Source organism: Protobothrops mucrosquamatus, unplaced genomic scaffold (genome assembly GCF_001527695.2).
Source record: "Protobothrops mucrosquamatus isolate PMUCROS unplaced genomic scaffold, P.Mucros_1.0 scaffold1501, whole genome shotgun sequence".
In the NCBI taxonomy this organism is placed as follows: Eukaryota; Metazoa; Chordata; class Lepidosauria; order Squamata; family Viperidae; genus Protobothrops; species Protobothrops mucrosquamatus.
Genome location: NW_015387675.1, coordinates 73,677 through 88,281, shown reverse-complemented (window position 1 = coordinate 88,281; position 14,605 = coordinate 73,677). Strand labels below are relative to the sequence as shown.

General features: G+C 44.6%; 1 protein-coding gene across 1 annotated transcript in view; it reads left to right on the top strand.

Moving 5' to 3' along the window:
* The window catches only part of LOC107293110 (mannosyl-oligosaccharide 1,2-alpha-mannosidase IC-like), a gene marked incomplete at its 3' end in the record, with an annotated part of 155,791 nt that overhangs the window by 71,439 nt on the left and 69,747 nt on the right, over positions 1-14,605 (top strand). Inside the window, exon 2 of the mRNA XM_015822246.1 lies at positions 6,994-7,090. Within this exon, the coding sequence (XP_015677732.1) occupies positions 6,994-7,090 (97 nt within the window). The remainder of the gene's footprint in view (positions 1-6,993; positions 7,091-14,605) is intronic.

Genomic DNA, 14,605 nt, shown 5'->3' with positions numbered 1-14,605 from the left:
GAGTCTGTTTCTCCCCATCCAGACCCGCACGGCCTCCAGGCACCGGGCCATCACGTCAAGGGCATCATTGGGGTGGCCTGGGGTGGAAATGTACAGCTGAGTATCGTCAGCGTACTGATGGAAATCCACCCCAAAGCCACGAATGATCTCACCCAGCGGCTTCACATAAATATTGAACAATAGGGGGGAGAGGACCGACTGTCTCATAAGTCATTTTTTCCCCAGCAATGTCATAACTTCTGACGGTCTCTAAATGAATGGTTGCAAGTCGAAGACTGCCTGCAGTTGGTAAATAACATACTTTGGCTTAAGGGGAACGAATTGCATGAAAATCTGGAGCTAGATAAGCTACTTATACTCTGGAGCTTTGTACGGGAGGCTGAATTTTTGTTAGTAAATTCAATTTTTGCACAGTATTTAATCCCACACTTGACCATGAAATCTTAATAATCCCTTCCTGGCCCCCTCCCCCTCCAACAAATTCTATCCAGACAGTGTTGCCTACACAATATTTCTCCTTATTTATGTGGCCGTCTGTGAAACTCTGCTTTGAAGAGGATTTTTTTTTATTGTTTCACCTTCACAAACAAATGTCCTCTGAAATCCCTAAAGCAAATGTTGTTTGACTTTATTTTGTTGCCTGCGTTAATTAATGTGAGTCTGCCCAAATGCTGGGCTTTGGAAAGGGAGAGAAGGCCCAAACTAGAGATTAAGCAATTTGGCCTCTTTCCTTCTCCAGGGCTTCACACCGTGGGGCAGCTTTTCTGTGCCAGGTCCGACAATTACTGAATTCATCTCCCAGAATTCCCTGTGAACATGAACTGAGAATTCTGGGTATTCTGAAATTTAAAGTCAGTACATCTAGAGGGCACTAAGTAGGGGAAGAAAACACAGGTAGACTATATAATTGAGCCCATTGCTAAGCAAGACAATTGTTAAATGGGTGTTGCCCCCATTTTGCAACCTTTCTTGTCATAGTTCTTAAGTGTATCACTGCAGATGTTAAGTTAGTAACACGGTTGTTAAGTGAATCTGGCGACCTCATTAACTTGGCTTGTCAGAAGGTTGCAAAAGGGGATCCCGTGACCCCAGGACACTGCAACCATCATATAAATACCTGCCAGTTGCGAAGCGTCCGAATTTTGATCCCGTGACCACACGGATGCTGCAGTGGTTATCAGTGTGAAAGACGATCATAAGTCACTTTTTTCAGTGCCGTTGTTACTTTAAACCAGGGGTAGGCAACCTTGGCTCTTTTATGACTTGTGGACTTCAATTCCCAGAATTCCTCAGCCAGCATGGCTCAGCTTGGAAACCTCTCTCTTTCCCCTCAGCATGGCTGGCTCAGGAATTCTGGGAGTTGAAGTCCACGAGTCATAAAAGAGCCAAGGTTGCCTACCCCTGGACTAGGCCTACCAGTTTCTGATAATCTATTCCTGTCAGGCTTAATAGACTAGTACAGAGGTAGGCAACCTTAGCTCTTTTATGACTCATGGACTTCAACTCCCAGAATTCCTGAGCCAGCATGGCTCAGCTTGGAAACCTCTCCCTTTCCCCTCAGCATGGCTGGCTCAGGAATTCTGGGAGTTGAAGTCCACGAATCATAAAAGAGCCCAGGTTGCCTACCCCTGTTTTAAACGGTCACTAAAAGAATGGTTGTAAGCTGAGGACTACTTGTATATCAATGTGTGAAAGAGCACATTCATAAGATTACTTCCAACGACTAATAACCCATCAATACCATTTTAATCTGCATGAGAGAAGGGAGATTGCAGATGACAGGAAAAGAAAATGTTTAATCCCAGCTCTGCTCACTGCTTTTTGGGGGGGGGCAATCAGCCATTGTTTTCTTGAATTACCTCTAAATCAGTGGTGGCGAACCTATGGCACGGGTGCCAGAGGCGGCACTCAGAGCCCTCTCTGTGGGCACGCATGCCGTCGCCCCAGTCCTAGGCCTTCAGCTGGGTTTTATAAAACCTTTTCGCTTTAGGCCTCCGCTGCCATGTGCAAAAAAAAAAGGTCCAATCAATCAATTTCAACTTCTCGCGTGGGAAAAAAAGGATCTTGCAAAGTTGGGATTGATTGATTGAACTTTTTAGTCCCACCCAGTCTGCCGTTACCACCGCAGCCACGCCCACCCAATGACCATGCCCATCCAATGGGCCACGCCCACCCAATGGGCCACACCCACCCGGCACCCGACGATGCATAAGTGGGTTTTGGATTGCAGTTTGGGCACTCGGTCTCTAAAAGGTTCGCCATCACTGCTCTAAATCAATTGACTGTAGTAGAAGCAGGGCTTTTTTTGTCATAAAACACCCAGAACGGAGTTCCGGCACCTTTTTTGGATGGAACCTTGTAGGGTAGGCAAGGCGGGTTGTGTAAGTTCCCGCACCTTTTTTTTTTTTTTTTACAAAAAAAGCACTGAGTAGAAGAAAAACATCTGGGCAAAGCTTCAAGCTTAGCTATTGTAAATCGGTGGTAAGACGAGCTCAGGAAGTCCTGCCTTTGCCCCAGGACAGACGTCAGTGTGCATATAAATTTGATAAACACTATAAACTTCTACTTTAGTAAGACCCAAATAGATTTGTAGCTTTATCTGTAAGTGGTGCATAATTGACTCTGCTCTCTGCGTCAGCTTTTTTATATCCGACATTGATGGATTGACTTTCTGGTAAAGGAAATAAATACCAAAGGAAACATAGAAGATGGGATGAAGCTTCAACTTTCCGTGTAGGAAAACTCTCTCTTTTGCAGTAAGGCCACACTTGGAACACTGCATCCAGTTTTGGTGGCCACAATGTAGAAAAGATGTTGAGACTCTAGAACAGGGGTAGTCAACCTTGGCTCTTTTATGACTCGTGGACTTCAACTCCCAGAATTCCTGAGCCAGCTAAGCGTTGACATCCGGCCCCCCTAAACTGTCTCAGGAATTCTGGGAATTGAAGTCCACGAGTCATAAAAGAGCCAAGGTTGACTACCCCTGCTCTAGAAGGAGTGCAGAGAAGAGCAACAAAGAAGATTAGGGGACTGGAGGCTAAACATACAAAGAACGATTGCTGGAATTGGGTATGTCTAGTTTAATGAAAACAAGGACAAGGGGGGACATGACAGCAGTGTTCCAATATTTGAGAAGCTGCCACACAGAAGAAGGGATCAAGCTATTCTCCAAAGCGCCTGAAGGCAGGACAAGAAGCAATGGATGGAAACTAATCAAGGAGAGAAGCAACCTGGAATTAAGGAGAAATTTCCTGACAGTGAAAACAATTAATCAGTGGAATGGTTTGTCTTCAGAAATTATGGGTGCTCTAACACTGGAGATTTTCAAGAAGAAACTGGACAGCCATTTGTCTGAAATAGTATAGGGTCTCCTGTTTGAATAGAGGGTTGGACTAGAAGACCTCCAAGGTCCCTTCCAATTCTTTTATTTTGCTATTGTTTTTTTTTTTCACTGCCCTTGTAAATTGGAACGGTTGTAAGTCTTAGGTTTGATCAAATTCCCAAAATGTTGAGTTACCGTGGGAGTCTGGTCCCTGCTAGCAAAATGCTTCTTATTGTGACTATTGATGGAGTCTTGCTGGGTGGGAAAGAAGAAGCTTCTTCCAGACATCCTAATCTCTTTCTCTCTAACCTTACTCTGCTCTTCAGAGGTCTGGATATGGTTGATCTTAGCAGCTAAGAAAGGTCAACTTGGGTCAGTACTTGGGTGGCAAAGCACCTGGAAAGTTGGGGAAAAAAACCACTCTGGAAGAAAGCTAAAGCCAAACTGTTTATATCAGGGCTTTTCAACCAGTGGTACAGGTACCACCTGTGGTACATGGGCACCTGGCAGGTGGTACGCGACCATCCTAGAAAAGTGGTAGCGGGGGAGGGGAATGAGCTGAACTGGTGGCAGCACCGCACAAGCCTGACCGAGAGACGGCTGGAGCTGCAGGGCTGTCAGGGCTCAGCGGAAGCGCCAGGATCAGTGCCGCTTTCTAGCTGATCGGCGCTTCGGGGTTGTCAGGGCTCAGCGGAAGCGCCAGGATCAGTGCCAGGCTCCAGCTGGAGCTCGGCACTGATCCTGGTGCTTCTGCTGAGCCCTGAAGAAGCGCCGATCAGCTGGAATGTTGCAGCATCTCCAGGGTCTTGTGATTTACATTCAGATGCTTGGCAACTGATTCGTATTTATGACGGTCACAGTGTCCCAGGGTCATGTGAAGTGACCAAAACCTGCTGCAACCACCCAGCAGACGGGGGGGGGGGAATAAAAACCAACCCCCCCATCCCACCCCCGCTGCCAATCCTCAACAGAAATGCTCACAACAATGAAAACCTCGGACAGGAGGAAGAGCGCCGCCAGGCGGGCAGGCAGGTGTCTTGCTCAGCTGTGGCTTGGGGGGCACTTTTTTCAGTGCCATTGTAACTTCGAACAGTCACTAAGCGAACTATTGTAAGTCGAGGACTACCTGTACTTTATCACTTTTTTCCTTTTTTTGGGAGGGGGTTCATCAAATTTTTGACACCTTGCTAGGCGACTGGCGGTCCTCGGATGTTGCCATATCCTAAAAGTGGTACAATGAGTGAAAAGGTTGAAAAGCCCTGGTTTATATAACGCTGTCCAGAAAACTGCATGGATGCAATCGCCAAGAATCAAGTTCTATTTAAGAACATCTTTAACCTTGTGTGGCCTTTTGGACTGAGCTACTTAAAGGGGGGTGGCATGCTGTTAAAAATGCAGGGGGGGGGAGGAGACCCGCGTACACTACATTGAACCCCTTGTAGCAAAAATATTTTTTTGAATATAAAAAAGTAAATAAATGCAATCGAGGTTGAGAAGTGCTGAGAACCCAAAGAAGCAGGGCATTAAGGAGAAAGCTGACTTCCTTTGAACCACAGGCAAACTTAGCTTGACGGGTAATTCCCACACATTTGGAGGAGACCAGGGAGAGAAGGGGCACCTTTCTTCCAAATTTTTCAACCAGATCAGCAGAAGCTTGATTTATTTATCCGTTGACTTACTGACCCCTTCCTTAGAAGAAGTGGACTGAGACTGGAATCTCAAGCTTTTGAGGACAAGGGAAGCCTTCGGATTGCATCTTTTTATTAAAAAATGGTGTGGAAGGAAGGCTTGGCCACTGGCCCTCCGCTATCCTCATAAGGATGGCTATTTGTCCTTCTCCCTTCCCCTGCCAGCTGGGCCCAGGCCGGTGAAGGGAAGTCAGAAACATTCTCTTTGTGTCAATGACCTCTAAGTAACAGTGTCTTTCCCGGAAAGCCAGTTTGCTGATTACTTGGAAATATTTTTCCCACCCACAGTTATTGGAGGACTGCTTGTGCTAGAAAACAGAATGGATCTTTTTAAAGTTTACATGCATACATGCAGGCATGCATGCATACATGCATATGTGTCACTAAAGGGTCTATTTCTCTTCCTTTAGAAAGCACGTGCTAGTTTTTGCAGAAGTTCGCAGCAGCCAAATATTAACCAGGTCAGAATCCTTCTGCATAGGAGACACTTGGTTATCTTGATTTGCGAGAACAACTTTGCTTCACATTTAAAGCAACAGAGCCTGGATTTTAGAATAGAGCTGGAAGGGATCTTGGAGGTCTTCTAGTCCAGAGATCCCCAACTTTTTGGGAACCATGGAGAGAGGTTTTTTCACGGACTGGAGGGGGCATGGTTTTGTGTGCTGCCTGCATCTTGCAGATGAGACTGTGCTTGTTTGTGCGGACCTGTTGCTGGCATACCGCGGCCTGGTACTGGTCCATGGCCCGGGGGTTGGGGACCTCTGTTCTAGTCTACCCCTTTGCTCAAGCAGGAGACTCTATACATTCTCAGGCAAGTTGCTGTCCAGTCTCTTAAAAATCTCCAGTAATGGAGCCCCCACGATTTCTGGAGGCAAGCTGTTCCACTGGTTACTTGTCCTCACTGTTAGGAAGTTTCTCCTTAATTCCAGATTGCTTCTCTCCTTGATTAGTTTCCAACCATTGTTTCTTGTCCTGCCCTCTGGTAGATCTTAGATATTTTTAAATTTATTTTGTTGAATGTTTTCAATCTACAGGAAAGTCCTAAACCAAATGCAGACATTCAGTAGGAAAATATTCTCAATGGATAAGCTTCCGGCTTGGGGAAGCATTTTATTTTTGTAGCCTACAACAGTGGTTCTTAACCTGGGCGATATCGCCCCAGGGGGCGATTTCGTTTTTCAGGGGGGCGATGGAACGAAAAGGGGCGCCGCGGGGGCAAAGGAATGAAAAGGGGGCGATATGGGGGCGATGGAGCGAGAAGTTTTGGGGACACTTTTGAGACTTTTTCGTACAGTGAATCGCTGCATATCTGTCGTACAAAAACATCAGATCGCTCGCTATTAGTGGATTGAATTGTGTTTTCAAATGTTCCTCCAGCTAGCTTTAGTACAGAACGCTGTACATATGTGAATATGCATCGCTTATCTTCATGCGCGTTGCGCAGCAGCCTCTACCCATACAATGGCGTGCTATTAGCCAGAATATGGGAGATATGGGAAAAAGACTGGAAATAAATTATTTGCATCGATATGTTGTCCTGATGACAATTTTAAAGAAAACAAAAAAAGGGTTTGCATAAATTGAAGAATTATTTCCTATGTTGTGATTGAGAGGTTATGTTGGGGGAGGGGGGCGATGACAACTTCCTCATTGGCTCAAGGGGGCGATTCGTTCAAAAAGGTTAAGAACCACTGGCCTACAATATACAGCTAGCTACTTAATGTACGGAGAGCAAAAGAGATTTCTTATGCCCACTTATTAAATGCCAATTTGTGAATTTAAATTCATTTCTAGACAAATTTCATCCAGAATTCAATAGCAAGGGAGAATCATTGGTGTGTGTGTGCTTTTGTGCGAGTATATTTGGATGCCTTCTGCCTCTTTGCACATCAATTACCTCTATTTTTTAACACAGTGATGCCCAGATGCTGTCTGAAACAACCAGATACACAGCTAATTGCCAGTTGCCTCTTTCTTTTGCAGATGATGAAGTTTGCTTGGGATAACTACAAGCAATATGCCTTGGGGAAAAATGAACTGAGACCTCTCACTAGAAATGGACATATCGGGAACATGTTTGGTGAGTTGAACTTTAATGTTGCTGAAATGAACACGATGGCTGGTCTCTATCCTAAATGCTTAGCAACAGGCAATCAGACTAGAATACATATTTTGAGGAGTGACTAAGTGCATAGTGGACTCACACACCCCTCCTTCAGAACAGATATATAAATAAAAGACAATTGGTAGAGCAGTTAGTTCTACCAAATTACAACACAACGTAGTTTTACCAACCATCAATTGGCTGGCCCTTAGAATAGGTTTGAAACCGCTTTGATACTGCCACCGTCAGCCTAGTGTAGTTCAGCTGAATGGTACCATCAAAAATCTCAGTCGTCAAGGCTTCTGGGGTGGCAGAAGAAAACATAGGTTCTCAAAACCGACCTAGATCATTGGAAAGGACATAAACTATAAAGAATAGGAGGAGAATAAGAATACAGTGGTACCTTCAACTGCTTTGAAACTCATCAAATTTGGTACTCAATGCATTTTGATGGGAAAATTTTGTCCTAGTATTCATTGTTTGGAATTCAATGCACAAGCTAGAACTTGTCAGTGTTGGCTGCCTTGTGACTAGCTACATTATTCCTTATGGGAAAAAAATGTTTAGTACTCGTCATTTTTGGTACTCATCAAACCTCCTGGAACCAATTAATGACGAGTACTGAGGTACCACTGTAGAGGAAAACTGTAGCAGAAAGATGAGAAATGTGTTGATGAAGATTCTCGATCATCCAGGTAGAGTTGTCTGGAAGTTGAGTCATGGCAATTGGACTTCTTTTCATGTTGATGTGAAACATTTTGCTGCTTATCCAAGTAGCTTCTTCAGTCTGAGCAAGTTGGTTAGGGGGACCCCATATATGTCCTCCAGGGAGATTAGGTGAGAAATGAAACCTCCATGGAGGACATATGTAGAGTCCCCCTAACCAACTTGCTCAGACTGAAGAAGCTATTTGAATAAACAGCAAAATGTTTCAAACTAACAAGAAAAAAAGCCCAGTTGCCATGATTCAACTTCCAGACAAAGAGGGGGAACCTTCCTTATATTATTTTGTGTAGTTGCAAGAGTTTGCCACTGAAATTAGTGATGAAGATGGCCATAAAAGAAATCCTCATTTGAAATCTAATATTAACTGATTGTTCTACTTCTTACTGGCACTTCTAGTCTGGAAGATGCACACACACACAGAGTCCAGCAAATGTTTTTCAAGCTTGACAACTTCAGGATGTGCAGACTTTGACTCCCAGAGCTGAAGTCTACATATCTTAAAGTTGCCAAGTTTGAAAAACACGGGTCCAACCTGTAGATCAGGGGTAGTCAACCTTGGCTCTTTTATGACTCGTGGACTTCAACTCCCAGAATTCCTGAGCCAGGAATTCTGGGAGTTGAAGTCCACGAGTCATAAAAGAGCCAAGGTTGACTACCCCTGCTGTAGATGGAGAAACGGGGACCAAGGTTCCCATTTTCTGTAATGGCAGGTGGGCTGCATAACATGGGTGCCTGTGCTATACCACGCTGAGAAATTCCCACTGGAGTCCCGACTTCCTCTTCTGCCATTTCAAGTAGTTAAAGGGCTGAGAGTCTCAAGGAGCTGAAGGCTAGTTTGAGCACTTGACGGTAGGTAGCAAAGAGATCACATCTCAGTCATTTCATTCATCCCTTGATAGGCCGCTGCTCATCCTATCTCTTGGAGTGGCTGGCTATAAAACTAAATTTCAGAGCAACAGATCATAAAAGTCGCATCAAATGAGAGGCAGCGAGATCATAAAAATCAAATGGCACTGCCGTGCTTGACTCCAAACAGTTTTGAATGAAACTGATTAAGTGCAGCTCTTACACTCAGGCTTCTAACCAGTCTGCAACAGCTTCTGCTCAGAAGAGCTAGAATAGATGAGTTTCAGAGATTGGAGTCAGTGGGTGGTTTTACTCCCCCCCCCCACTACTAAGCCCCCAGCCATATTACATAAACCTTTCAAAGTCCTCTCAATTCAGATGCAATTTGCTTGATTTAAAAGAGACTACTGGTGGAGAAACCTAAGCCCAAAGCTGTTATTTGTCCAGAACTAGCTGCTGTTAGGGAAGGGGGGAGGCTACTTTTGCGAAATACTGACTATGTGGATCAATAGTCAAGGCTTTGCTCTTTGTTCTGGTTGGTTTGCGTAATTTCCCCTAGCAAGCTGCAGTGTTTTGGGTAACTCAAATTCTTAACCCTGTTTAGAGCAAGCAAGCTTCCTCCCTCGATAAGCTTTGTTTGTCAGCGTAGCTCCTTGCCAGTTTTTAATTTAAACATTCAGTATTATGCTTGATCTAAATAGGCAAGACCGAAAACATCACAGTTGTTCCAATCTGGACGCAGTTATTTAAGCAGGGTTTTGGACCGTTGCCGTATGGCAAACCTGATGATTGCTAACAGCGTTGCTGGGCCACCATATGTAGCTGGATGCCTGCCTGTTATGTCTAATTAAAGCTGGATAGACAATCTTGTAAGTTTATCAGCTGATATGACAATTAGTTCCCTTGAAGCTTAGTTGTTCTTATTAAACCTGTAGCATCCTTTCTGAATAAACCCACCAGAAAATTCTTGGGCTAGTTGCAGGCCTGTTGTGACTCCTTTTGTGACAGGTAGGAGGCAACAAAGCAACCTGTGTTTGTGTGTGTGTGTGATGATGACGATGCATCTTTTCTTACCTAAATTGCCATGATCAGTGTCTGGAGATAGCATTGTCTGCAGCTCATTTTGTTAAGAGCTTTTGAGTAGCTTTTGATATATATGATCTTAATGAGTTGTTTGGAAGATTTGGCTGGTCTTTTTTTTCTTTTATTAAGATGATCTTAGAGTCTGTTACCAGGAAAATCTCTTTTGACCTCTAGGATAGGCAATGTGATGGATCTTTTTATATAAAACCCATTGGAAGAAAAACAATGCAGTTAATTGTGGACGGTTCTCAGCTTGTATGCAAAAGACATTCATTTCTGCATGGCTTAGTAAATAGAGCCAGGAGGGTTACAATCTCTTTGCAAACATTGGTTAGATGAGAGGGTTCAGAATTCAGATAGACTGTGGTGTTTTTTTGGAACCAATCTTATGCAAATATTTTGCAAGACATTTTTCAGAATGCCATTTTTAATCCTGAAATCTCTGATAGCTACATCTTGCCACATTCTGATACTGTTTTGCGCAGCACATTTCCTGGCATGAGTCCATCTACCTGCTGAGCTGATTGTTTAAACCAGGGGTCTTGAAAACTGGCCCTTTTATGACTTGCAGACTTCAGCGTACCTGGCTGAGGAATTCTGGGAGTTGAAGTCCACAAGTCATAAAAGGGCCAAGTTTCAAGACCCCTGGTTTAAATTCTCTTTTGCTGTTCCCTTCCAATTCTGGCATTAGATAAGGTGGGAAGAGAACAAGATGGGTGGTGCCTAAATTTGACAAATAAATAAACAGAACTTTGTGGTCATGGAATAACTCACACTCCCATCTGATATCCCTACTCATGCACTGTTGGCGGTTTTCGTTATTTGTTTTGGCAATGTTTCCATTTTGCATTATGTTTTTTATTGGACCCTTTTCTATTCTACACTTCCTTTGAAGATTGGAAAACTCAGATTTGAATATTAATGCCAAGCAAGGCTATCCAAGCAGATTGTGTTGAATTCAGAGAAGAGCAACTAAGGTGATAAAAGGCCTGGAGACTAAAACATATAAAGAATGGCTGCAGGACTTGGATTTGGCTAGTAGTCTAAAGAAAAGAAGAAGCCGGGGAGACATGATAGCAGTATTCCAGTATTTGAGGGGCTGCCACAAAGAAGAGGGGGTCACGTTATTCACCAAGGCACCAGAGGGCAGGACGAGAAACAATGGTTGGAAACTGATCAAAGAGAGAAGCAACCTGGAATTAAGGAGAAACGTCCTGATAGTGAGGACAATTAATTAGTGGAACAGCTTGCCTTCAGAAATTGTGGGCGCTCCATCACTGGAGATTTTTAAAAAGAGGCTAGGCAGTCACTTGTCTGAGATGGTCTAGGTTCTCCTGCTTGAGCAGGGGGCTGGACTAGAAGACCTCCAGGTCCCTTTCTATTCTATTCTATTCTATTCTATTCTATTCTATTCTATTCTATGTTGTTGTTTGGGTTATAAGGGAACAAACTCAGAAATATGACAACTGAATTCTCACCAAAAGTGCATCTCGTGTCCTAAATCAGTGTTTTTCAGTTTGACATCTTTAAGATGGGGGAATTCTGAGAGTTGAGATCCACACATCTTAAAGTTGTCAAGTGTGAAAAATACTGCCCTAAATTGTTCGGCACAGAACCTCTTGCTTTGTGTTTGTCTTCCTTAATATCATGTCTGTCACTATTGATTCCCAGATCTTGTAGAGGTTATGTTATGGTGGTTATTCAACATTTTGATGCCTGAATCCTTGCATGAGAGAGAGGAAGGGAGGAATGATAAATGGAGAGAGAGAAAGAGAGATGCATACATACATGATAGATGGCTAGATAGACAGATAGATGATGGAAGGATAGATAGGTGGACAGATGGATGGATAGACATAGGTGGATGAATGAATAGATAGGCAGATGATGGATGGAGGATCAGACAGATCTTCTTCTTGTGCCATATCCGTTATCGGACGTTGGCGATCATGTTAGCGATCCTGCTTTTATCAGCAGCCGCACGAAAAAGTGCTGCTGAGTTTTGTCCAAACCAGTCCCTTAGATTTTGAAGCCATGATGTTCTTCTTCTGCCTGGACCTCGTTTGCCTTCAATCTTTCCCTGGAGGCTTAAATGGAGTATGCCGTATTTTTCTGGGTGTCGCATCACATGTCCGAAATATTCTTAATTTTCGTTTTTTAATTGTTTTGATGATTTCTCTTGGCTTTCCCAGGCGGCTTATCCCCTCCTCATTTCTGATCTTGTCAACCCAGCTTATACCTAACAGCCGCCTGTAAATCCACATTTCAAATGCTTCTAGTCTCTTCAGGTGGCCTTCTGTCAGAGACCAACTCTCTACTCCATAGAGCAGGATAGGAAAAAATATAGCATCTGACAAGCCTGATTTTCAGTCTTAGGCTTATGTCGTGACTGCAGACAGATAGGTATCTTATTTCAGTTACTTCCTTTTGAATAGGTTTTCTGAGCACATGTTGTCTTCTTCACTGTTGATATGAACTATAGCTTTTGGACAACTTAGGGCTCTTGCTGCAGATGCCTAGCCAACTGTTCCTTGGCAAACAACCCCTTGTATTTTTTTCAGATTGCTTTTTCTTGGCACTCAAATTCAGCCTTCAGCACTAGCTCATTAATAGAGCAGAAAGAAGTAATAGTCCCACATCCCATTGTTGGCAGTTAATTCCTTTCCTTCCCCCCCCCCCCCCCCATCAACAGAAAACAACTTTCCCTAGAGCGTCTTGGAGCACATACAAATTTAGGCACTCGTCTCTTTGAGGGATCATATTAAAGGCATCTGTTTCCTTTCTTGCCCCAGTGCCTTGATCTTCCCACGGTAGCCCATCGACTGCTGTACCCCAATGGGAAGCAACCATAGAGATTAAGGAACAAAGCGGCAAACGGTGGAACCAGTTAGACGTTCTTCTCCACCAATAAAGTCACCCAGTTGCTTAAAAGCACGGTGAGGGAGAAGCTTCTGAAGATTTTGCAAGCTTCTAAAAATATCTTTGTTGAAATCATTATAGACCAGACATGTCAAACACAAGGCCCGGGGGCCGGATGCGGCCCGCAAAGTGGTTTCACGTGGCACGCGAAGCCATCCTGGAAACAGTGAGGGAACGGCCCCCTCTGCCTTGGCCCTGGCCCAGGCCAGCTGGGAGCCAATGTACAATTTTGTGGTGGCCATCTATGCTGAAATGCATTCAGTCTTAGCTCCATAAGCCCCCTCCCCCACATGGCCTGAGAGGAACAGTGAGACTCCTCCAGTGGACCATGCCTTGGCACTTGCCCCGGTCCCACCCCCTTCTGCCAGAGACCCTCAGATCTATCCCACTCCTGCCCAGGTCCCCACAGGCACCCTTGACGCGAACGGTGTAGAGCTGGCCACGCCCATCCAGCAGGCCACACCCACTCCATCCACGCCCACCCAGTAGGCCGCACCCACCCTGGCCACACCCACCCGGCCCCCTGAGGGCAACCACAATGCTGATGCGGCCCTCAATAAAATTGAGTTTGACACCCCTGTTATGGACCCTATAATCATTTGAAGTTGGCTATTTTAATCTGCAGAGCCAGTTTGGTGTAGTGGCTAAGGTATCAGGCTAGAAACCAGGAGATTGTGAGTTCTAGTCCTACCTTGGGCACAAAGCCAGCTAGGTGACCTTGAGCCAGTCACACACACACACACACACACCCCTAGGAAGAGGGAAGCAATGGCAAGCAACTTCTGAAAAACATGGCCAAGGAAACTGCAGTCACCAGAAGTTAAAACTAACTCCAAGGCACATGCATACAACACAATATCTGGAAGATGTTGGTTTGCTATTTTCACCCTTGGAGATGAGGCTGCTTCTGATGGCCATCCTTTGTTGATTGGCCACATCCACCTTTTGAGTCTTGCAACTGTTGTCCACGCTTCTCTTGAGCTATTGGAGAAGATAGTTTACAGGTAGTCCTCGACATACAACAATGACTGTTCAAAATTACAACGACACTGAAAAAGTGACTTATGACTGTTTTTCCCACTTATGGCCGGTGCAGCATCCCCAGGGTCACGTGATCAAAATTCAGACGCTTGGCAACTGACTCATATTTATGACGGTTGCAGTGTCCCAGGGCCAAGTGATCCCCTTTTGCGACCTTCTGACGAACACAGGTGGGAAGCCAGATTCACTTAACAACCATGTTACTAACTTAACAGCTGCAGTGATCCAATTAACAAATGTGGCAAGATCAGTCATACAATGGGGCAAAACTCACTTAACAAATGTCTCACTTAGCAACAGAAATGTTGGGCTCAATGGTAGTTGTAAGTCCAGGACTTACCTGTATTATATTTGAGATGTTACTGGAAGGATGCTGTGGTGTGATTTAGAAGGCCTTGAGAAAACACCCTGGAAGAGAAAGACTCACACCCTTCTGGAGTGAAAAAATTTACCCATGATTTCTTGCCAGTTAGCACCTTTTCTTAACCTTTCACCCCAGTCCTTGAGTGGTCCATAGATTCCCGATGATGATGATGATGATGATGATGATGATGATGATGATGTTGGAAGGGACCTTGGAGGTCATCGAATCCAACCCCCTGCTCAGGCAGGAAACCCTGCACCATTTCGGACAAATGGCGGTCCAGTCTCTTCTTGAAAACTTCCAGTGTTGGAGCATTCTCCAGCACTGGAGATGGAGGATCCACAGAATGGGTGGAGACTGTATTCCTGCCCAATCAGATCAAGTCAGCCAAAGTTGTCACGCCCCGTCCTGGTTCCATTTCCCAGTCTTGACTTGATCTTGCCCATGGACAGGACGTACAACTCTGGCTCATAGGTACAGTCTAGGCATTTTGTGGAATCCTCCTCTTCCCT